The sequence below is a fragment of the Actinia tenebrosa genome, unplaced genomic scaffold (assembly GCF_029948245.1).
Source record: "Actinia tenebrosa isolate PJP-AT-01 unplaced genomic scaffold, QUT_ActTen_1.0 PGA_scaffold7__59_contigs__length_16204524, whole genome shotgun sequence".
Lineage (NCBI taxonomy): Eukaryota > Metazoa > Cnidaria > Anthozoa > Actiniaria > Actiniidae > Actinia > Actinia tenebrosa.
In genome coordinates, this window is record NW_028292584.1 from 1,372,054 (window position 1) to 1,395,467 (window position 23,414).

At 37.2% G+C, this 23,414-nt stretch overlaps 3 protein-coding genes across 4 annotated transcripts in view; 2 read left to right on the plus strand and 1 right to left on the minus strand.

Moving 5' to 3' along the window:
* Positions 1-43: 43 nt before the first annotated feature.
* Positions 44-8,398, minus strand: LOC148905301 (lamin tail domain-containing protein 2-like). 2 transcript variants are annotated; one of them, XM_089040143.1, is made up of 5 exons: positions 8,064-8,398; positions 4,896-4,974; positions 3,430-3,537; positions 2,527-2,646; positions 44-2,135 (listed from the first exon to the last, which is right to left on the minus strand). In XM_089040143.1, exons 1-5 carry the CDS (start codon positions 8,396-8,398, stop codon positions 1,974-1,976), a joined length of 804 nt encoding a protein of 267 aa, XP_088896269.1. In that variant the 3' UTR covers positions 44-1,973. The 2 variants fall into 2 exon arrangements, with proteins under 2 accessions (XP_088896269.1, XP_088896270.1); XM_089040144.1 differs by lacking the exon at positions 2,527-2,646.
* Positions 8,399-8,954: 556 nt separating this feature from the next.
* LOC148905302 (uncharacterized) lies at positions 8,955-11,207 on the plus strand. Its single transcript, XM_089040261.1, has 4 exons — positions 8,955-8,970; positions 9,286-9,485; positions 9,555-9,718; positions 9,883-11,207. The coding sequence occupies exons 1-4, from the start codon at positions 8,955-8,957 to the stop codon at positions 11,009-11,011; spliced, it is 1,509 nt and encodes a 502-aa protein (XP_088896387.1). The 3' UTR covers positions 11,012-11,207.
* Positions 11,208-18,534: 7,327 nt separating this feature from the next.
* The window catches only part of LOC116306250 (1-aminocyclopropane-1-carboxylate synthase-like protein 1), a 31,138-nt gene continuing 26,258 nt past the window's right edge, over positions 18,535-23,414 (plus strand). Inside the window, exon 1 of the mRNA XM_089040262.1 lies at positions 18,535-18,739. Coding sequence (XP_088896388.1) covers positions 18,535-18,739 — 205 coding nt within the window. The remainder of the gene's footprint in view (positions 18,740-23,414) is intronic.

Genomic DNA, 23,414 nt, shown 5'->3' on the forward strand with positions numbered 1-23,414 from the left:
CCTTTTTTTTTCTTTAGTATGAAGTCAGTGAAAACCTTGGTAACCATTAAATGAGAAAGTGGATAAATTTATTGGAAAACAGCATCGACTTATCAACTGGATAAGAATTTATCTGCCCAATAGCGCTATCCAGGCTTTGTACAAACGGACCCAGGCCTAGAAAAGATTGGACATTACCCCCAGAAAAGTGACAGTATGTTTAGTATGGAATTTGTACTAAAAAAATTTTTTTGTTTCCCCTACGATAAAAAAGGAATTTTATAGTGTAACTTACCAACAAAGCCCATTAGTTGTTTATTATTCTGCTGTTCAGAAATATTATTCACACATCTGGGATAAGCTTGGAGACCAGATCCGAGAGATTCTGTATTGGCGATGTAGGCATCTGAGGTGACATCACCCTCTGTACTGCATTACCTTGCTGTACAATATGTAATGGTAACATATCTGGTTGATGCTGCATTGTACTAGCGTAGGGCTGGGATTGGTTGGTAGCATCGATAGGGTACTGTATAGGATATGTTGTTGGGATTGACTGCAAGGGACAGGGTTTCTTAGAATGAACAAGAGCTGCTTCATTGGCAGAAACGTTCTTAGGAACACTCTTCCTCTTGCGAAAAACATCCTTCTGATTCATCACTGGTTTATTTCCATTACTGGCTGCAAAACTGTTCTGGAATGACATCAACTGTCCATTGAAAAATATATTTTCTGGATTTTGTCTTGGAAGGATAGGAACAAGATTACTTGCAGCAGTACCCTTCCTTGTACTTTCCTTTCCATATTTCTCCTTAGTTAGTGTTTGTCTTATTGTTCAGAGTTTTTGACTTTTTTACTGCAGCTTCCTGCTTGACAATGCAGTTTTGAGGATTACTTTTAAGCTCGTTGGTAATACCAGGAGCAAAATCATCCTTATTCAATAATTTTGAGCCAAAATCTGTCTGTTCAGTGTTAGAAAATGTGGTTTGATCCACAACACCCAAATGTGACAAAGGAATTAAAGATCCATGATTCAGAGTTGAACATTTTAAGCCTTCAGTTGGATTGCCCAAAGCATTAGTCTGCTCTGATGAACCAGACTTAAGATCGACATATGAAACATGAGATTTTGGTGGTGAAGAATTGTCATACATTTTGTTTACTTGTTTGTTCTCTGCCTGGTCATGGTGATGTGGGCCAGGAAATTCAGCTTCAACTTTGCATGATATTGTTGAATCTTCAAACGGTTTCTTACAAGTTGTTAACTCATTTTTACCCTGGTTATATCCCTTTAGGACATTCCGAGTGAAAGTATCTTGGCTGTCATTCCTGGTCTTTCGGTGAGTACTTGACGTCTCTATACTGCACCAGATTTACTGCTGGTGGTACAGGCATATCTGTTGTAACACCAGCATTACAAGTCTGCATAATATCAACCCTTACTTTTACAGTAGACACAACATCAGAGTCTTTCCTAGGCCAGACATTTTCTGGCTTCACAGTTAATTCCACTTCATGTCTGTATGGATACTGGTTACCACAGGCCTTAAAATCCCCATTACTCAAACCAAACTCTCCTTTGAGATTCTTTTCCGAGTTTACACTTGAATAATTATATTTTATACCACCTGGGCAGTGTTTGGAAAATCTGTCAGGGCCATTGAATCTAACACCTTCAAAATTTTGGTACAACTTTGGTGCGTTTTGAGACCGAATACCACCACTATCTCTCTCACTATTCGTAAAGCTATAAGGTATTGGTTTCTGAGGGTACTGTAAGGTCCATGTTCTTAACGTGAATAAGAAGCAGAAACACAAGTCATTCCAGCTATTCTTGGATCTTGGTATGGACTATCTCCTTTCGCTTTTCGCCTATGGCCTATGGCCTATCGCCTTTGGCAATGACAACGTTTTTGTAGCCTGCATTCCATCCGGCCTTTTTCTTTCGAATAAGTCCACGGTATTTACGAAGAAAATTCCGGATGTGACGCAGACTACGTTTTTGAAATAGGTGTATATACATACCTGGGTGATTTTGGCTCTCTCGAAGGTTCTCTGTCCAAACCCATATCCCGAGGGGATCCCGGGCCAGTGTCCCGCGTAGGGATTTGATTAGGAACACCAAATGGAAAAGCAGCGGTTGTCCATGCCACTGCCTGAAAACAAATACATAATCTTTTTTGAATTTTTATGTTATAGTTGCGGTCAGGAATAAATATAAACTAAAACATAAATTTGTCCACGACTTAAGGAGTTCAAATTTCTCATAGATTTCCATTTATTGGTCATAGATGACGGCTTTTAAATGTTGAAAACAAAAAGTGGAACCACGAGTGTAGTATTTCATTCCATTCTATGTTCTATTCCCAGTGCATAAAATCCCATTTTCCCAGCCCCCCCTTCCCCCCCCAAATCCCAGCCCTCATCTTACCCCTTCAGGACCATCGCATATATTGTGTGACAGAGAGGATTAGACGGTCACGTGATACAAATATCAGAATTCTTCAACACAGGGTTCCCATTCTCTGAATTTTTCACTTATCTTACCTGTCCATTAGGCTTGCAAAGAATTGTGGTACATTCAGGTCCAGTCCCCCATTTATGCTGCTCCTTCCATAAGAAATCTGATGGAGGATTGTGCTTCATGAGGCTGCCCGCTGACCAAACCTACCGGAAAACAGAAGGCAACGAATGGCAATGAATTTTTCATTTGCTATCATGAACACTTTATACTAGAAAATGTGTCATATAACTGGCACTGATGTACGGGAAGGTGTGGTGCTCCAAAAACTTTAGGTGACTCCGACAACAGGCCACTTGCATTATAGCGTCATTTACTACCACTACCAGGCTCCCTTGAACGCTTTCTTTTGTTTAGTTAATTCGCACCGATTGCCTTACTATTTTCATGAGGAACTATAAATTTGAAAAAGAAAGAATATTCGCGACTTCAGCATTTTGGTAGTGGTAGTAGAATCACGCCATCGTGCCAACCGTGCGATTTTTTAAACCCGCTCGTATCGCATCAAAAATGCTCAAATATTTCTGAATTTAGTTCATGTAGTACTTTCAAACATTAAGGCTTGTGATCCGTAAAAGTTTTCAATCACTACAGATGTATCCAGCACCTTTGGAAGTGAAATTGTTTGTATTTTGTCCTCAAAAATATCTAAAACTACAATTCAAATACAGTAGTGAATGTAGTGTCTGTTTGTATGGTTGCTAAACAACGTATTTGCTTGTAGAAATAATCAGCAAAGATACTACAGTAAGGAGTATTTCAATAGCGTGTTGGGAGGGGGTGGGGTGGGGGGATATAGCGTGATGGAGGGGGGGTGAGGGAAAGGTACCCAACACCAAAATCAATGAATTCGGGTCCCTATTTTGGACCATTTTTTGAACTTGCCCCTAAATGGGTGTTTACTAAGAGTGGAAGCCAAGATATCTTACAGTAGTGTGGGAAAGGGCCTTCAACCTTGTCCTCGGCGGAAATCGAAAAACAGTCACTGGCCTACCAGAGACATTTTGTTGAACCATGTAACCGCCAATCTCTTCATCCTAAATGAATGGAAAAATAGAAAATGAATGAAAGATGTGACGAATGAAGAAAGAAAAGGGATTTGTGAACCAATGGCATTGGAAGGATGGGGCGCAGGGTGGGGCATGGGGATGGGACACGGTGATGGGGCACAGGGATGAGGCAAAGGGTGGGGCACAGGGTTGGGTACAGGGTGAGGGTACAGGGTGAGGCACAGGGTGGAGCAAAGGGTGAAGCACTGGGTGAGTCACATGCGCCCATAAATTATAATAATTTATTGAATGAATAAAGATGTTTACTTCTTTTTATTTTACTTTTTAAATTTCTTTTTAAAAATCCTAGAAAAAAAAACCCTAGTAAAACCATGAATAAAAACAAAGTTGATGCTGACAAATGGTAGGTATTTAGTGACTGATAATAATTGCTATCACTCAGCCAGAACATTCATTAAACAAAGACAAATACACAAGAGAATATTATTTTGTGTCTTTTGTGTAATGGATTTTCTGGTCAAGTGAGAGCAACTATTAGTATAGGAAATCGCACGATCTCGAGTACAATTTGGAAATTAATAGACACGAGTAATGTTTTGAAAGTTCTTGTAATTGCACGAGCCTTTAGGCGAGTACAATTAAAGAACTTTCAAAACATTACGAGTGTCTATTAATTCCAAATTGTACGAGAAGATCGTGCGATTTTTTGTTTATAGTTCACTCAACAAAATTTCAGTAAAAAATGCGAAGCGACGCCGTTCATCTTTGTCTATTTGGCGGCCGATTTCCAGTCCATCGTGCAACTGAAATGCATAAAAAAGATTAGTTCTTACGGCTTTAAAATTTTATTTATGCTTTTTAAGTACAAAATGATAGAAAATAATTGTTTTGACATTGCTTTGGCCGTATTGCTATAGCGACTTAATTCGGTACTCCTACGGAGTACAATTAACGCTATAATTGTACTCCTCTCGACCAATCAGAGTCGAGTAATTTTGTTGAGTGTACTATAAGTCACTAAATAGCTAGTATTTGTCAGTATCAACTTTGTTTTCATTTCATGGTTTTACTTTATGTGCTCTTAAAAAATAATAAGTAAATATCTTTATTCAAGTGTCTAGTTGTTCTAGAGCTTTTGCACTAATTGAGAACACTTTTTGCTCATACACACTACCACTACATTTAATATTATTACTACATTACTATGCACACAATGCTCAACTCACATGGGAGGAAACTGGAGAACCCATAGAAAACTCTCATGGCATAGGAGAGAACAACACATCAAACAAACTCAATTCACATGTGACGGTCGCAGGGCTTGAGCCAGCCACCTAGTCCGTTGGACTCACAGTTGTGAAAGGTGAAGTGTTGCATTAACTTACCCGATGCGCTGAGGTATTGAAGAGCCGCACATAATTCCCATCAGGATTGACTTCAAGAATCCTGACATTACCAGTATGACTGTAATAAATATGAAAAAAAAGTTAAGAGAAAACTAAATTAACAAATCCACAGATGCGTCTATAATGTACTAATCACGAGGTGATGAAATGTACGACCTATTTTAATGCCCAAATCTTTCACATTTTATGGAAACTTGAAATAACCCCTGGGTTGATCTAAGTCAGGGCAACGCTATCTCAAAGATCAAGCCCTGAAAAAACCTCTGGGTTGATCTAAGTCAGGGCATGACTAACTCACAGATCAAACCCTGAAACAACCTCTGGGCTGATCTAAGTCAGGGCTTGGCTAACTCACGGATCAAACCCTGAAACAACCTCTGGGCTGATCTAAGTCAGGGCTTGGCTAACTCACAGATCAAACCCTGAAACAACTTCTGGGCTGATCTAAGGCCCCGTCCACACGTATCCGTAAATTTTTGTATTTGCCATTCCTCTTTTTACGGATACGGGTTGCGTCCACACGTGTCTGGAAATTTTTGTATCTGTATCTGGAAATTTTACGAAAACGGAAACGTGTGGACGGTGAAAACGATTCAAATATGCTGCGTGTGGACGCAAACATTTTCGTATCCGCAAAAAATAATTTGCGGATGCAAAAATTTCCGGGTACGTGTGGACGGGGCCTAAATCAGGGCATGGCTAACCCACAGATCTAACCCTTGAGTCAATGAGAAGATATGGTAATAGTTTTTGTAGCCTGTAAAAATGTTCTTCTTATGAGATCTTTTTAGAGTAGTTGGACTCAAGTAATGTATCCTAGGCAAACTAATCAAACATAATCAAAACCATTTAAAATCATTTTATTTGTGCAAAATAGCATAACATCTTGGAATATTTTTCTTAGTGTATAGTTCTTGAGCCTAATTTTCTTTGATCAAGGAACATTTTTATCTCTTCCTTAAACTTCCTTGAAAGTGAAGTGTAAGGGGAGGAGGAGGAGGAGGGAAAGAAAGAAAAGGAAGGAGAAAAGAGCAGAGAAAAACAGAACAGAACAGAATATCAGTTTCAAATTCAGTTTCTCAACCATGCTTGTTAATAGCCAACTGGTTTGCCTCCTTGCCAGTTGGGATTCTTAAAACACTTTGTTTCTTTGATTATTTCTTCGTTTCAGTTTCATTTCAGTGTCCCCAATCAGTTGTATAATCTAAATACATTGACACTTAAATAAAGTTTTGTTTCTGTTATACATTTTTTAGAGAAAGAGAGATGAGCAGAAAGCAAAGGAAGCACAAGAAAACAAAATGTCTTGATAAAGAAAACTAGATATGTAGTATAAAAACTTATAATAAATGTCTCAGAAATCGCCAGGCCGGCTGGTTGTGTACATGATTCAAAGTTGGAGAAAGATAAATATGGGAAAGAAATCATTCGGATAAAAATCACCTCTTCAAATAACTATGGTCTAAATATGCATCTACTGATAAATCATTAATCAACTATTATTATTAATAATAATCAATAAATTAATAATCTTCTAATAACTACTAAAGAAATGAATTCTAATCATCTAATTGTATGCTAATTCTTATCTATTAATGAAATCTCTTTATTAATAATCACTACAAAAACAAACTTAAATTATATAACTATTAATGATAAATAAAAGCATTTAAAATTAATAATCATGTATTTATCAAAATTGTGCAGTCCCAGAAAAAGGGTGCTAATGCTTATTCTTATCTTAGGCGGCATTAATTTATGAGCGCATTGGGGGGAGGGGTCGGCAAAATCATAGGTGGGTTACATAGTTTTGAGAAAATGTTTAGGGGGGTCAGGTCAAACAAAAAAATAAGTGTGTTTCCTGTTGCTCAATCGACCCTAATTTCCTTGCCGATTTTTGCCGACCCTAATTTTTTTTTTCATTCCCAAATGCACCACAGGGTTCCCAGTAAGCTCATTTCCACTGTTGTATCAGTAAAAAAAATCCGACCTACTGACCCCAATTATTTTTCTCATGCAACAGGAAACACACTTTTTGTTTAACCTAATCAAATATTGAGGAAATTTTTGACTATTGCAGGGTGGGTGGGTGATACAAGGAGGGTTATAAAAATGTCACTTTTACGATGGAGTGGTGTTGGGTTTATGTTCGTAAAGCTTTCCATGTGATTTTGCCAATTCTCCCCCCCCCCCCCCCCCTCCCATGCGCTAATAAATAAAAGCCCCCTCAGAATCAATTACTACAACTGTAGTATAAGTGCTGTGTCGTGAAGAGTATCAGTGTTGGTTTGTCGTCACTTGGTTATTCCTGTTTCTCTTGTGTCTAGGGTCAATATCTCCAGTAAACGTAGTTGTCGTAGTGTGTCACTGTGCGTGGTACAGTACGCAGAAATATTGATAAAAACGTATACACTCAATTGGAGAATCGTTGTCGGGCTCAGAAACATGATAGAACATAAAAGCTGAGACCAAAATGGCACATGGGAAATGACATATTGATATTATAATGTATTCATTTGCGCCATCCATGCAGTCGGTTTAGAAAGCCGTTTGGCTTCGCATTTTTATAGGTTGCAGCGTAGACGAAACCGCTTATGCACTTGCGTTATCTCGTATCTATCAAACGTATTCTTGTTTTTCTGTTTTAGTAACTTCAGCACAACGTTAACAACCTCAATGGTTTAAAAAACAGTGGATGATGCCACGGGTCGCCGGTCACAGCATGCATCTAATTATCGTACTTCCCATGTGCCATTTCGGTCTCAGCTTCTATGTTCTATGTTTCTGAACCCGACAACGATTCGTCAATTGAGTGATACGCAAACATTAAAAAAAGTCAGAGAAAACAAGTATGAAAATTCATATACATGACTCCTGACTGTAGTATCAAGATAAGAGCTGAAAGTTTGTTTCTTTCACTAAATGCCATGGCAACTAAGTGTGTGGAAATGTAATTGGATCACCTTTCTTAAAGATTGCTGATCCTGACCTGGTGAATTACTTGCAATATCCTGTAATTCTTCTTCGTTCAACGGACAAGGATGGGCCTCTATGTTCCTCTCGTTCAACTTGTCTTCCATGAAGTCAATTACTTTCTTAACATTATTTTTATCTGGATCAATCTTCTCGATTCGCAATTTTTCCCACCTGCTTTGAGCTTCTTTTTGATCGTCTCTAGTTTCACACAGCTGTTTAATTTTTACATCAATATATCTGAGATGTGGCTGCTCGTAATCTTTTCCTTCATCAAAGTACTCTGGCAAGACTTCCCAATATATTGCTTCCATCACATTAGCACACAACTGACCAATGTACAGCTTATTTCGAGATTTTTCCAACTTATCAGTTTTAGCCATGTATGTGTTCAAAACATTTTTAATCGCATCATTTTCATCCTCCTTCTCTTGAGACTTTTTAGTAAAATATTTTATATCTTCTTCCATCCTATTTCGAGATTTTTTCAACTCATCTGTTTCAACCATGTACCTGTTCAAATCTTCCTCCTTCTCGAGACTTTTTAGTAAAATATTTTATATCTTCTTCCATCCTGTTTCGAGATTTTTTCAACTCATCTGTTTCAGCCATGTATTTTTGAGCCTTTTTTCCATAGATTCCAATCTTTTATCCTTTTCTGCCAATTGATTTATAATAGCGTCAAGTTTATGTTCAAAGGAAACGATTTGAGCGTCTTTTTTCTCTATTTCTCCTCTAAGGTTTGTGATGGCGGGTTTGGTTGAAAAATATCGAACTTCCTCTTCCAACCATTTTATCTTCTTCTTGAGCTCGTCCGCTTCCTTTTCGAGAGCTTTTTTCTCATCTTCAAACTCTTTGGTATTCTTGGTATAGCAGACACGATCTCTCTGTAGCCGTTGTTCCAACTCTGCTATCTTTATCTCCTTAGTCCTTACTTTCTGTTTTAGTTCTTTTATGTCGTCATTTGGGTCTCGAGTTCGGCCACTCATCTTCAGTATATTGGTAGTCTTGCTTTGGTTTTCCTTCTATGTATTTCTGCAATGAATGGAAAAATTCTTAGCTTAAATGGCGGATTTCACGGGTAAGTTGTTTACATGAGTTTTCTGTTATTTCAGAAACTAATGTTGATTATTTCATAGAAATACTTACAACTATATCATACGAGTTTATTTTCGGACTCTTAACTATGGTTTTGCTAAACATCGCCGAGTTTAAGCCATTTTAAGTCCGAACAAACTACCTCTTGTGCTTGTTATATTCTCGGCGTAGCTAGAGGTGTTATATCAGTGATACACCGGATAGCCAAGATCTACAGTATATATGAGGCAGTTCTTTTTTTAATATTGATATGCAAAGAGCATATTTTAATTTTGTTTCAATATTTATTGCGTTTTAGCTGAGTATATGACGTACGAGACCTCGAATACGGACCATGGAAGCACTGAATCCAAGACACGATTTCACTGCAGTGTTCCTTTGTGTAATGGGGATTCGCGCTACAACCCAGCACTTTCTTTTCATCGATTCCCTAAAGACGCAACACTAAGAAGTGCCTGGATTACAAAAGTAAGGCGAGACGAAGGACCCTATTTCAAGGTAAATATGAAAAATTGAATGGTCTTTGCTTTCTTCAGTAAGATAATAATAGTTTTGGTCTCTTTTCAGATAACACACAGCACGAGGGTTTGCTCGAAACATTTCTTAGACAGTGATTACCGTCCCCCAAACAACTCAGGAAAAAGACTTCTCAAACCTGGCGTCGTTCCTACAATGTTCGACTGGTCTGGTAAAACCACTCAAAGGAGAAAATTGATTCGACAAGTTGACAGGTATATATATTTATATATAAAAAAGGAAATTAATGTGCCTAATTTACTGTTGTGAAAAATCCAACAAATAAATTGTATGGATATGACTGTTATGAGGGAAAATAATGATAATTCATTCAGAGTGCTGTCTTTGCCATTAATTTTACTTATTACTTCTGTTTTAGTGGGACTCAGACTGACGAGAGTGAGGATGAGAATGATAATAATGTACCTGATGTACCTGAGCCCTGTCCTGATTCTGAAGCAGCACCACAGCCTGAAAGAACTCCTGTTGAAGCAGAAACAGAGGCCCTGAGAGCAGCATATGGTGCAGCTCAAGTTGAAATAGAAGCCCTCAGAGCCCAACTTGCAGCCTTAAAATTGCACAAGTTTGGTATAGAAAGATTTTCCTCTGATGATGACCTCATAAAGTTTTACACTGGTTTTGCTACCTATAATCATTTTTACAGTTTTTATGGTTTTGTCACACCTTCTGCTCAGTACATGAAGTATGTTTATTCTGCTGGTATTCAAAAAAGCAGGCCTTCAGCTCGCACTATGATTTTGATTGATGAGTTGTTTTTGTTTTTAGTTAGAATAAGACTAGGTTTGTTTGAACAAGATTTGGCCGATAGATTTCTTATTAGCACATCATCTGTTAGTAGAAAAGTGACCACTTGGTCTAATTATTTATATTTTATCCTTGGCACCCAGCCAGTTTGGATGTCCAGGGAGGCAATAGATGAGTACATGCCACAGTCTTTTAAGGACATGTACCCAACCACCAGAGTTATTTTAGATTGTACTGAGTTGTATGTTCAGACCCCTTCCTCACTTTTGCTACAGTCACAGTTATATTCTTCTTACAAAAGTAACACCACTCTAAAGGGTCTGATTGGGATAGCACCTCATGGTGCTATTACCTTTGTATCTTCTCTGCACACAGGGTCTATTTCAGACAAGGAAATTACACGATGCTCAGGTATACTAGATTTATTGGAAGATAATGACTCGGTAATGGCCGACAAAGGCTTTGACATAGAAGACCTTTTATTAAAAAAGAAAGTCAAGCTAAATCTCCCCCCATACCTTCAAAGCAAAGGCCAGTTTTCCATTCGTGAAGGCCAACAAACAAAGTCAATTGCTAAATTACGAATTCATGTGGAAAGGGCAATACGTAGAATTAAGGAGTACCACATATTTGATTCTGACATTCCATTGAACATGCTTGGTACAATCAATCAGGTTTATACCGTTATTTGCCTATTGACCAACTTCCAAGGTCCACTTATGAGAGACAAAAACAACACCTAATAACATAATATATACTACTCATACTTATCAGTAATGGAATTGTGAATGTAATTACCAAACAAGTAACAGAACAACAATAAATATTTCTTAGTGTCACCATATTCTTTCATGTAAGTTTATATAATAATTTTAAATTCTTCAGAGCTGCAGCTGTATTTATTTTAGAAAATAATTGAAATAAAAAAGATCAACTTTATCTTTACTTTGCTCAAAAAATCCTTCATCAAAGACAATTCTTTCACAATGAAATACTGATTCATTGATGAAACTAAAAAAATCACACCATGGTAGCCCTGTTAATGCCAGCTGACACTGTACCTGGTAGTAGTAATAATGTGCTCGTTTGAGCTGTAGATTACCATTTTGTCCAACAGTCATATACTGTACAGAACTGAAGTCAGTTGTACCCTCTTTAGTGACTTTGACTTCAAGAAGACCGAAAGGCATGTCATCTTGTTCCTCTGCATCCATGTCATACACCTTTCGGTTTCAATACCAATATAGTCGGCGTTTCAATACTTTTCACTGAGAAATGTGAAGTTAGATCATAATTCTTTGATACTTTTAAAAGGGCTGGTTCACTCTTCTAAACTTGTATATTTAGACTTGAGTGGTCAAGATCAATTGTCAAACATTGATTTTTTGTGGCAAAATTGTAACTTGGAATATCTATTCCTTGACAACTGTACAAAACTAAACCAAAACAGAGTAGTAGAGAGCCTTAAGTATTTGAAAAACTACAAATTCTATCATTAAATGGTTTAGCATTTTCAAATGAAAATCAAATAGTCATAGCCAATATGCAAATACCTAGCATTTTTAATTTGGGTCTAGGTGGTTCAGTGTTTACTTTGGACATCGCTAAAATGCTTTTGGAAAAATTTTCCAAGATTGCTTTTTTAAAAACTTTCATGCTCAAGGGTTGATAGACTTCGCTTAGCGAGGTTGGGTTCAGAATATGACGTTAATCTAGCTTTTGCATAGTTTTTTAATGAAAGTAATGAGCTATCAGTACATTGTTGATTATTTACTTAAAAATAAAAAGTTAAATAAGAATGGAAGCTTGTTGATTTTATGATGCATCCTGATGGCAATTATGATTATTTATAGCTTCAAACATCGAACTATTGCAATGCATTGTCAAATGCAATGCAGTTTCAGCGCTAATTTCTCGCGTTGTCTTATACGTACAAATTAAGTATGTGCTGTTATTACTATAACTTACTTATTATTATTATAATTAATTTGAAAATAATTACTGCTAATTAACGCCTTTTATATATTATTTGTTCAATGAAATTTATAAATGCCCTCAAAATGAGGGATCACATTTCACATAAAATAGCCAATGGAACTGCACTTGAAAGTTCAATTATGCCTATGTTTTGTTTTGTAACTTTAGAAAGAGAGAGCTCAGAAATCCCAAAGGCAAAATCACCAACAGTTGAGCCATGCAGTTGCCCTTGTTGTCAACTGAAATACAACAGACCAGATGACAAAGAGTTTCTTACTAAAACTGGCCAGGTTTATGGCTCAGAGGCAAATAAAAAAACCCGTTATTTTAAGAAGGAGTGGGCTTAGCCTTTGCAGCACAAGTTTCAAAGCATTTTGCAACGCATGCATGAATGCAAAGGCGAATGGATTAGTATCTATGAGTACAAGAAAGAAGGAAGCCTTTACTACTAGGGGAATTAACAACTGGAAGAAAGCTGTAGAGAAATTCAAAGAGCACGAGAAAAGTAACTTCCATAAAGAGGCTGTCATGAAGATTCTGACATCAAAAAAGCCTGACATTGTTACCCAAATCAACTCTCAAGTAAAGAAAGATCAAAAAAACAACAGAGATGCTTTATTGATTCTACTGAATTGCATTCGCTACTTGGCAAGGCAAGGCATGCCTCTTCGCGGCCATAACGACAACAAAGGTAACCTATTTCAACTGCTGAAAATCCAGGCAACAGAATCGTATAAAATGAAAGAATGGTTAAATGATGGATGTTATATCTCTCATGACATCTCGAATGAGATCATTGCATTGATGGCGAACAGTCTTTTGAGAAAGATAATTGAAGAGGTACGAACAGGATTTTACGCATTGCTTGCAGACGAAACTAGAGATTCAAGCAACAAAGAGCAACTTGTCATCTGTTTGCGCTGGGTAGATGAAAGCTTTTGCGTTTACGAAGAGCCCATAGGTTTATATAATGTGCCCGCTACTGATGCTACTTCTTTATACTCGTGCATAAAAGACGTCCTCTTAAGATGTAATCTTCTCATCCAAATGTGTAGAGGCCAAGGCTACGATGGCGCGTCAAACATGATGGGAAAGCTGAATGGAGTTGCTAAAAAGTTCGAAGACCTTGAGAAGTCTGCGTTAAAAGTACATTGTCTAGGCCATTGTGTCAACCTTGTACTTCAGGACATCTGCAAAGCAATCAAAGCAGTTACAGATCAGTGCGCTAGACCTCGCAAGAGAATTGTCAAGGCTGATCAAATTTTCTCCTAAACACGAGGTCATGTTTTACGATCGCCAGATTAATGCATCAGCTCATCTCGAATCTGGTGAATCTCCTAACCTATTGTCTGGGATCAAGCCATTATGTGCTACACGCTGGACTGTAAGAACGGCAGCCATCGACGCTATACTCAAGAACTATGTTGTTATACAAGAAACGATGTTTGACATCAACCAACAACAGCGTGATGATATTGGAGTGACGGCAGGAGGCATTGTAGCACTAATGGCGAGTTTTCAGACATTTTGGGGACTCAAGATGTCGTACCTTGTATTTAGTGCGGCAGAGCAGTTGTCCATTAGCCTCCAGGGAAAAGACACGACTGCCCAAGAAGCACAGAAAGCCTGTAAAGCTGCACGTAATTACTACAAAAGGCTCCGAAGACCAGAAGAGTTCAGCAATATTTATGATGATGCTGTCAAGGCGGCTGCGTTGTTAAACATTGAGCCATGCCTACCCAGATACAGAAAAAGACCAAGGCGTCTTGACGATGGCGAAGAGTCGCGTCGGTTTGCATCGCCAAGAGTTCTATCAGGCACTCGAACTTGTGGATAGTCAACTGGAAAGAAGATTTGAACAAGAGGACTTCCAAACTGTTTGGATATTGAAAGAGCACTTTTATCAGCAGCAAATGGCAAGCCTTTAGATGAACTCCCGCAGTTGGTTCACATGACGTACTCAGCAGACGTGGATCCATCCCGTCTAGAGACCCAGCTGAAGATGCTTTCCGACTTCATCACGGCAGCTACGAAATGAGCTGTGAAAGAAACTAAGTCTATCAGAACAATTTGCGATGCTTTAAATGCACTATTGTCAACAGTGAGTCTCAGGCGGACCTTCCATATACACATATACACCATATACACATAGACACTTTTGTATATGTACACATAGACACTTGTACATATACACTCTAGTCAACAGTGAGTCCCGGGCTGACCTTCCATATACACATATACACCATATACACATAGACACTTTTGTATATATGTACTCACAGACACTGGTACATATACACTCTAGTCATAGATACTTTTGTATACCCATATATAGACATTTGTATTTTATAACGCTAAGGACTTTCCAATGCTTTTGATTTTTGAAACGTAACTTTCTTAATTTATTTATAGTATTTCATTAAACTGTAGAGATAGCCTAATATAGGAGGCTCGAAAATCAAAGATTCCACACCCTTTTATCTACTGAATACACTAAAAAAATCACTTAGTAACCACAGCTGTATATATATTACCAAGTATATTACGTAATATGTCCCTCCAACTCCTTTCAAATCTTCTCAGTTGTCTCAGGCACCCACACATGCATTATAGTTACAAAAATGGCAATATTCTCATAAAAATCTTATATTATTGGAATAAATCAGCAATTCTTTCGTATTAAGAATTTTGATATTTTAATGATATTCTTAACTTTCATATTCGCATGCAATAGTCCTTTCAGTCTAAAAACTTAACAAGTTTATTCAAAAAAGGGCTCACATCAAGTTAAAATGACTTTGCAGTGAAATGAAATGTCGTTTTATTGCAAACCAAATTGAAATACTATTGTATTTAAGTCAAATGTATTACTAAATATATACATGATTTTTTAATCCTTTAAAAATTGATAAAATTGTAACAGCTTGAACATTATATCATTTAAGGTCTGTTGATGATATTACATCGCTGTATTATAATATTGAAAACATTTTACAATTAAACATGTGAGTGGTTCAAAAGCACCAGCTCGTTTTTTCTTTAATGTGACTATAGGTATATTGATCTGTAGTTCATCTAAGGATTAAAATTATGATCATCGTTATGATCATCAGCATGATTGTATCAGGACAACTCTGAGGTTTTACTTTAATCTTCGTCAGGTAATTGGTTCTCTTCATCTGACAGCTGTAATTGGTCAATGCTTGGTTCGGGCACTAAAGATTAAGGTACATACACATTAAGAATTACAATATGATAATAAAAATGTGGTTTTCATATTATATCCAGCAGCTTGTCTGTTCCAAGTATATAGATATTATTTTTTTCGATTCACACGACATTTGTACGTTTCCTATAAGGATAATATAATTTTGTTATTGGCTTGAACTACATATAAGAAAAACCTATTACACACAATAAGGTTACAGGGTAAATAAATCTTCTCCTAGAAGATTTATTTACCTTGTAACCTTATTGTGTGTAATAGGTTTTTATTATATGTAGTATTACAGCATTTTTTTGCTTTCAAATTGGTGAAATAATTTAACAAACTAAAACACCACCTCGATGGACTTCCAAACCAAAATTTCAAATTTCACTGATTGGTGTAAATTGCTCTATTTCGTATAAGGTTTAAGTTTGCAAACATAATAGAACTTTAGGCTAAATCTTTTTTTTTTTTCGTGCGAGATATCTGGCGTAACAAAGTCGCTCATGAACCAAAATTTTATTGTGAGTTCATTCCATGTTATATTAAGTGCTATTTCATCCCCTCTAGCGACCTGATGGCAACAGCATTAAAACAATAGCTAGTAAGATTTATAAATGTTTATAAAATTTTGGCCCAAAGAAACATATTGACAAATATAGTAAGATTTTTGATGTGACTCCATAATGAAACAGGACAATTTGGATAAACTGTCAAATCATGATCACCTAATTATGAGAGATGCAATATAATATTTCCTTTTGAAATTGATTTAGACTTACCAGAGTCAAGTGTTGCATGTTTTCGCATTGGTTGTATATTGGAAGCTGTAACAAAAGGTTAATTGTTTTCCAATTAAATGAATATATTGATTATTTAGTAACAAATTACATAATGTATATGTACTTTATTAATATGTTCGTGAATGTTGGAGCTTTTAAAGCAAACTATTGGTGGTGTACGTGCATCTAAAAACAGTATAAGTAAGTTTATTAATGAACAAGGATTTTGTATATAGTTAATAGGACTATATATCTAGTATAGCAGTGTTAGTAGTATAGGCCAATTTGGCAGTCAGGAATGTTTTGGTTTAATTATTTTCAAATTGGACAAGTATGCAGTCCTATTGTGGTTTAATCATATCATGCCATCATTGTTAAAACAAAGCAAGAACTCCAGTTCTCCCTCAACTTGATTTCTATTAATAACTCTTGAATCCAGGACAAAGTAAACAAAAGCTGACAAAGGAAAGTCGCACGCTTATTGGTTGAAATTTAATTAGCAATGTTATTCCCCTGAATTTTGCTTGGCTGAGAGTTAACTACCCAATTATTGAGTAGTTGGACAGCTTTAAAGTATTTCAACAAAAAAAACTCACATGTACTTGGTGCATCCTCTACGTCAGTCTGGTCCCTAGCACGCTTTCTGTTGGGTGGTTTAACGAGCACTGAAATCAATTAAATGAGAACATGTTGCAAGCCTGAATTTGCAATCAAAATAAAATAATTCCTAATATATAGGTTAATAATATATTTATCATATATTACAGCATCAGTGAATGGGGGCCAAAAATGTTTGTAATGTTTTATACCTTAATTGGCTTGTCCATGATATAAATGTTTGTCACTATAAATTATGATTTTCCCAATATTTCTTTTGCTTCTATACACTGATGGACCGCTCTTCAGAAAAGCAAGTGAATGTCTCCTTCCTACGGCTATTATCATCCGTGTGCATTCCAATAACTTTAACTTTGTCATGATCAGTCTAATATTGTAGTAACAATTAAAAATACGTACTCGATAGATTATCACAGCAACATTTTTTAATCATGTATATATGAGTAGAATATTCACTGCTATGTATACCCTAGCAAGGCATCGGTTCGGTGTCAAATCGTTCATGAAACTATGCAGCGACATTAATGTTGACATGCTTCGTGTAGCACAAACATGCCATTTCAGTGGTCTATTTTTTGCGATAAATTCTTTCTAGATATTGCAAATACCTCAAAGCATTTCAATTAATCATCATAAAAAATGTTATTTCTTATGCACTTTAATATTACATTAGGAATAACAAAAGTATTAAAACAATTTCTAGTAGTAGTATGATAGCTATCCAATGACTGGTGAGGAATGCTATTTAAGTAATATATTTCCCATTTAGTAAGAAGAAGTAAAAAACATTAAAAACAAAAGTAACATTCACCTCACCAGAAAGTACAGCATCTCTTAAGTGCCATTAAGTTTAAATTAGAAGTATTAATCACCATTTTGTATATATCAAATTACAAATCATTTTATAGTCTTACCCCATTGTAAGTTGCAATGACGATGTCATGCAACAACTTGTCATCCTTTATGTCATCTATGCAGTAACCCATAGTGCAGGTGTGGGCATGCTCCATCACGGATGCAAAGGAAAATCCTGCGGAAAAAAGCAAAAAAAAGTCAGTTGAAATTTTGCTAACTACACTCACAATTTACTCTAAAGATTTCAAAAAACAGATGCAAAAACCAAATGTCAGTGTGCAGCTTGTAACTACTAAGCTCACAAAATTCACAAAAACCTATTGAACTGATACAATGAATAAGCCTGAAGCGAGATGACGTTTTATCCCCGTCTCTAGACCATAATCCTTTTCACATTGCCTGTTTTCTTTAATTATGACTATTGTTCCTGTATTCTCTAAGGATTTTAAAAACTATTATGGTATAGATTCGGGGTTAAAACGTCATCTCGCATCAGGCTTATTACAAAGCATTATTATAAAGCAGTCCTGCTTCACTTACCAGAACCAGTGCCAAATATGCCTACACCAGTCAAACTGGCGGCACATTCCAATGCGGTGCTTTTCCCACTTTTTGGCTCACCAATGGCAATAACCATTGGCATGGCATGTCTATGCTCATATATGAGCTCTGCAAAGCGAATATTGGAGAATTCTCTGAGCCCAAGGCAATAATTGTTTTAGTATAAAACTGTAAGTGCAGACAGTGTGGAAATCCATTTGGTGCCAACGATGACAAGGTAGCTAGAGAGAAACAAAGGTTCAACAGGAAAAGAAAAACTACAGACATGGGTGGAGAAAGGCTTAGTGGGATAGACTATCTAAAGAAAGAGGGAGAAGAGATTGCAGTAGGACGATGGACAGACATAGAGACTTTAATTCTCGTTGAAATCATAAACAGTGAAGAAATCACATGCGAGAATGATGATTTAAATAACATGTGTTACATATTTAACTCTGTAATCAAAGCTGCATCCTTAAGGGGTTTGACAGGTAATCTAAAAAATAAACAACAAATTAAATCCAAACTTGATCATTTTAGAAAGCAAGAGAAGTTCAAACCTTTACTCTTGGAACATCAGCTGTGCTCATATCTTGGCCAAGATGGCAAATGACAATGTAATATGTGATCTTTACTTTTTTAACTAATTAATTATTTATAGTGATTTCATTTCCTACGCCAATGAAAACTACCTAATTGACATAATACAGTAATGAGGTACTTGCTGAAGGGAGACCCACCATGTTTTAGGAGAACGTGAAAAAAATTAACTCTAAATATTCATAGGTTTTTACTTAAATGCACTATCAATTTGCTTAATCAACAGGACTAAGTTATAGTTAAATTAGTTTAAAAAATAGGTTTCTATGAATGTGATTAATATTAATAATATACTATTATGTTAAATATATGATTGTCAATATCGTTATGAAGATTATTAAAAAAAGCATGAGATCCACTAAGTATTACGATTTTTATAGGCATATGCGCATATTTTAGGTGCCTGAGACACACATAAGTGAACATACACCTAATTGAAAAAACGTCGGGTTAAAAAAAGGCTATATCATCAAAGCTAAGACAGAATGGTTTTCCCTTCCTGTGCACATTTTGTGCATCATGGCTTTGGCATGTTAATCATGTTAATGTCGACCGACTTTGCTCTAGTGTGCATTTTTACATGTCTATATGCAAATAGAATACACATTTCAGAATACCCCAAATCTTTTTCGGTATTAGCTTCAATGATATGACCTTCTTGAACCCGACTACGTTTTTTCAATTAGGTGTATACAAAAGTGTCTATGTGTATAGGGTGTATATGTGTATATGGAAGGTCAGCCCGAGACTCATTGTTGACTAGAGTGTATATGTACAAGTGTCTATGAGTACATATACAAAAGTGTCTATGTGTATATGGTGTATATGTGTATATGGAAGGTCAGCCCGGGACTCACTGTAGACTAGAGTGTATATATACAATTGTCTATGAGTACATATACAAAAGTGTCTATGCATTAAAAGTGTATATGTGTATATGTAAGGTCAGCCTGAGACTCACTGTAGACTAGAGTGTATATATATACAAGTGTCTATGAGTACATATACAAAAGTGTCTATGTGTATATGGTGTATATGGAAGGTCAGCCTGAGACTCATTGTTGACTAGAGTGTATATGTACAAGTGTCTATGGGTACATATACAAAAGTGTCTGTGTATATGGTGTATTTGTGTATATGGAAGGTCAGCCCGGGACTCACTGTTGACTAGAGTGTATATGTACAAGTGTCTATGAGTACATATACAAAAGTGTCTGTGTATATGGTGTATATGGTGTATATGGTGTATATGTGTATATGGAAGGTTAGCCCGGGACTCACTGTTGAATAGAGTGTATATGTACAAGTGTCTATGAGTACATATACAAAAGTGTCTATGTGTATATGGTGTATATGTGTACATGAAAGGTCAGCCCGAGACTCATTGTTGACTAGAGTGTATATGTACAAGTGTCTATGGGTACATAAACAAAAGTGTCTATGTGTATATGGTGTATTTGTGTATATGGAAGGTCAGCCCGGGACTCACTGTAGACTAGAGTGTATATATACAAGTGTCTATGAGTACATATACAAAAGTGTCTATGTGTATATGGTGTATATGTGTATATGGAAGGTCAGCCCGGGACTCATTGTTGACTAGAGTGTATATGTACAAGTGTCTATGAGTACATATACAAAAGTGTCTATGCATTAAAAGTGTATATGTGTATAATATAAGTAGTATAGGGAATGGGGGTTCCAGCGCAATCTCAACACGGGCAAGACCCGCGTCAAAAATCCACCTACGGACGACCCCCACTCCAAGTGTGGTTGAGGGCAACAGCGCACTTAAATATGTTAGTCTATATATGGAGTGCGAAGATTGTAAGAAGTTCGTTAACGACTTTTGCATAATTTGTCTAAGACCTAAAGTTATCGTACCTAAGCCAGAACCCTTTTGGTGTTGTGGTAAGAAAATGCAAATAGAAGACGACACGTCAGCACAGTGTTACGAGTGTGGTAAGAATATTCGTAATGCCGTACCAAATGCTACCAGAGAGCAGTATTACGCCAATGGAGGTCGTAAGAAGACCCCATACAAAAGAATAAAATACTTTAGGGACTGGATGAGTCATATCCAAGGTTTACATCCGATATATTTAAGCGACGAAGTAAAGAAGAAAATCATAGACCATTTAGAAGAGCCAACCCCACAAAGTCTACGGAAAACGCTGAAAAAATTAAAACTAGGAAAATATTACAAAGCTATTCCCTATCTTTTGTCTGAAATTACCGGTAAGTCTATTCCTGAGGTTTCTGATATGACAAAAGCCGAGTGGATGTTTTGTCGGCTGGATAAGGATATTCCTTATTACCCTGACGTAATTTACGAAATATTTTACAAAATAGACCCCAACCACCCCCTATTAGGATGGATTCCAAGAAGATAGTGGAATTAGCATAAATCTTATGGCATAAGATTACGCGTAATTTCTAGACTGACGTTCGATATGTAAATAGAATCCTGTCACGATGTTTACTGAGCAAGCTTTCTTTGAAGCTCTTCTTTCGCTTCTTGGTAAATCTTTTTGCGAGATTCCTCGGAAAGATCTTTTACGACTGTTTTTTTATTCCTTATGTCCGACTTTAATTTCTCGTATTTGTCTTCTTCGGCCAGAATAAGCGAGAATTCTACGTCGTCTATCTTTCTGTCACGCAAAGCCTTTGAGACAAGATCGGTAATAGTATTTACTTTAGCCCTAGATAGAGCTATTGTCGTGTCATGCTTGGATATTTTCGTGGATAGCTTTTTCATAATACCCGTAGCAACAGCAGAAATAATACCACAGGTTGCCCCAACGCCGGCCAAAGGAACTCCAACGATTATTCCCGGCCCAGTAAGCGAAGTAGCAACGCCGGAGCCCGTTAACACGACAGATATGGATCCTGAAGTTATCGCAATCTTATGTAGCGTACTCCGGGCTCTAACGTACTTTTTTCTAACTTTTTCATAGTGTTTTGCCTGCCCTTCCAAGTAAGCCAGGATTAAGTTCGCTTTATTCAGACGAAAGTTTTCGGCGTTTAGTTCGTTAGGCGTAGTATAGGCAACATCTGGGTACAACTTAGGTGCTGATGGTATAACATCCATTATATATACTAATGTACGACGCTTTTGGGAATGATATTGAGGAGCAGCCACATCACGACAACCGGGATTACTGGAACTGGAGGGCCTTTAGGAAGATGTTTCCGCATGCAGACCCTAGTAAGTTCGAAAGAAGACCCGATGGGATTTACTATAACGGCTCTAGGATGTACAGCAATGAGGATTTGAAACATTCAAAGCTGGAGCAAGTAGGTGATCAGGTGCAGCGATTGACGATTGTACACCCCGTTCATAAAGAAAGGCCACCAAAACCCGAGCATAAAGCACCTAATTTTCCTAGAAACTTATTGTTAACTACGGAAGATTACCCATTTTACGATGCTGAAGGTGGTGTAAACAACTTCGAAAAGCTGGTAACGCACCTGAAGATTTCAGTGGGTAAACAATCATTTAACGTAATACTAAGAAATATCTATAAGAATACGATGTTGAAGCATACGTCGGGTAAAGAGGCCAGGGAATGGTTAGCAGGGCCCAATATGCGGTATTGGCCGCAGCAGTTAGACTTTGCTATTTGGGCTGCCACTAAAGGTTGTGGTGTTGCCGCGGACATGTTTCACATTCCAATTATGCAGTTTCACGTTGCCTTTACGGTAAGGAGGTTGTTGAAGGAGCTTAACGCACCCCTACCAGGAGATGGAGCATTTAATCCAATGAATAACCGATATGACGCCGCAGCCCTGGAAAGGTTAATTAATGAGTTCAAACCACAGCAAAAAGACTTTCGTTATAAGGAGGGTAAGACGCATGGGCTGGGTATAGTTTACGTTTGGGGTGCCAATGGTGAGAAGCCGGCTGACTACGGACATCAGGAATACCCAAGTAATGAGTTAGAGTTCAGTGATATGGGTGGTAATAAGGGTAATAATTCATTAATTACTAGAATTCAAACGAACTACCCCGGCACTTGGGATCCGTTCGTGTTAATGAAAGGAAAAGGTCTAAGAAACCTAGCCAGGATTAACCGTAGCATAGAAGCATTCGTGTACTGCATCCTGGGAGCGCAGGTAAATACCCGCAACCCCATTGTTGGATCCCAAGGCGCTTCACAGGAAACGCAACAAGAATTCCTAACTTTATTTGAGTCTGCAATAATAGAAAATGACATCTAAATCGGTGCAGAGATATCAACTTGCAGTGCAGCAGTCTAAAGTGCGACTGGATTACGCTTTGTCGCCTGGTTGTTGGTTAATGCCAAGTAATTTGGTTATTAACACCAATTCCGTTGTGGGTTATAACAACAAGCTGCAGCGAGCTACTAAGGATATGAAGTTTGGGGTGAATGACGTGAACTCTGACATGACCAAGGGCATTACTCACTTCGTAGAGAAACCAAAAAAAGAGGTAGAAAAACCATCGAAGAAGGCGCATGTAGGAAAACCCGAACCAAAGAAACCAGTAAAGAAGGTTACCGAGGAATATGACCATGACTTACTAAAAGCCGGCTTAGCAGCTGC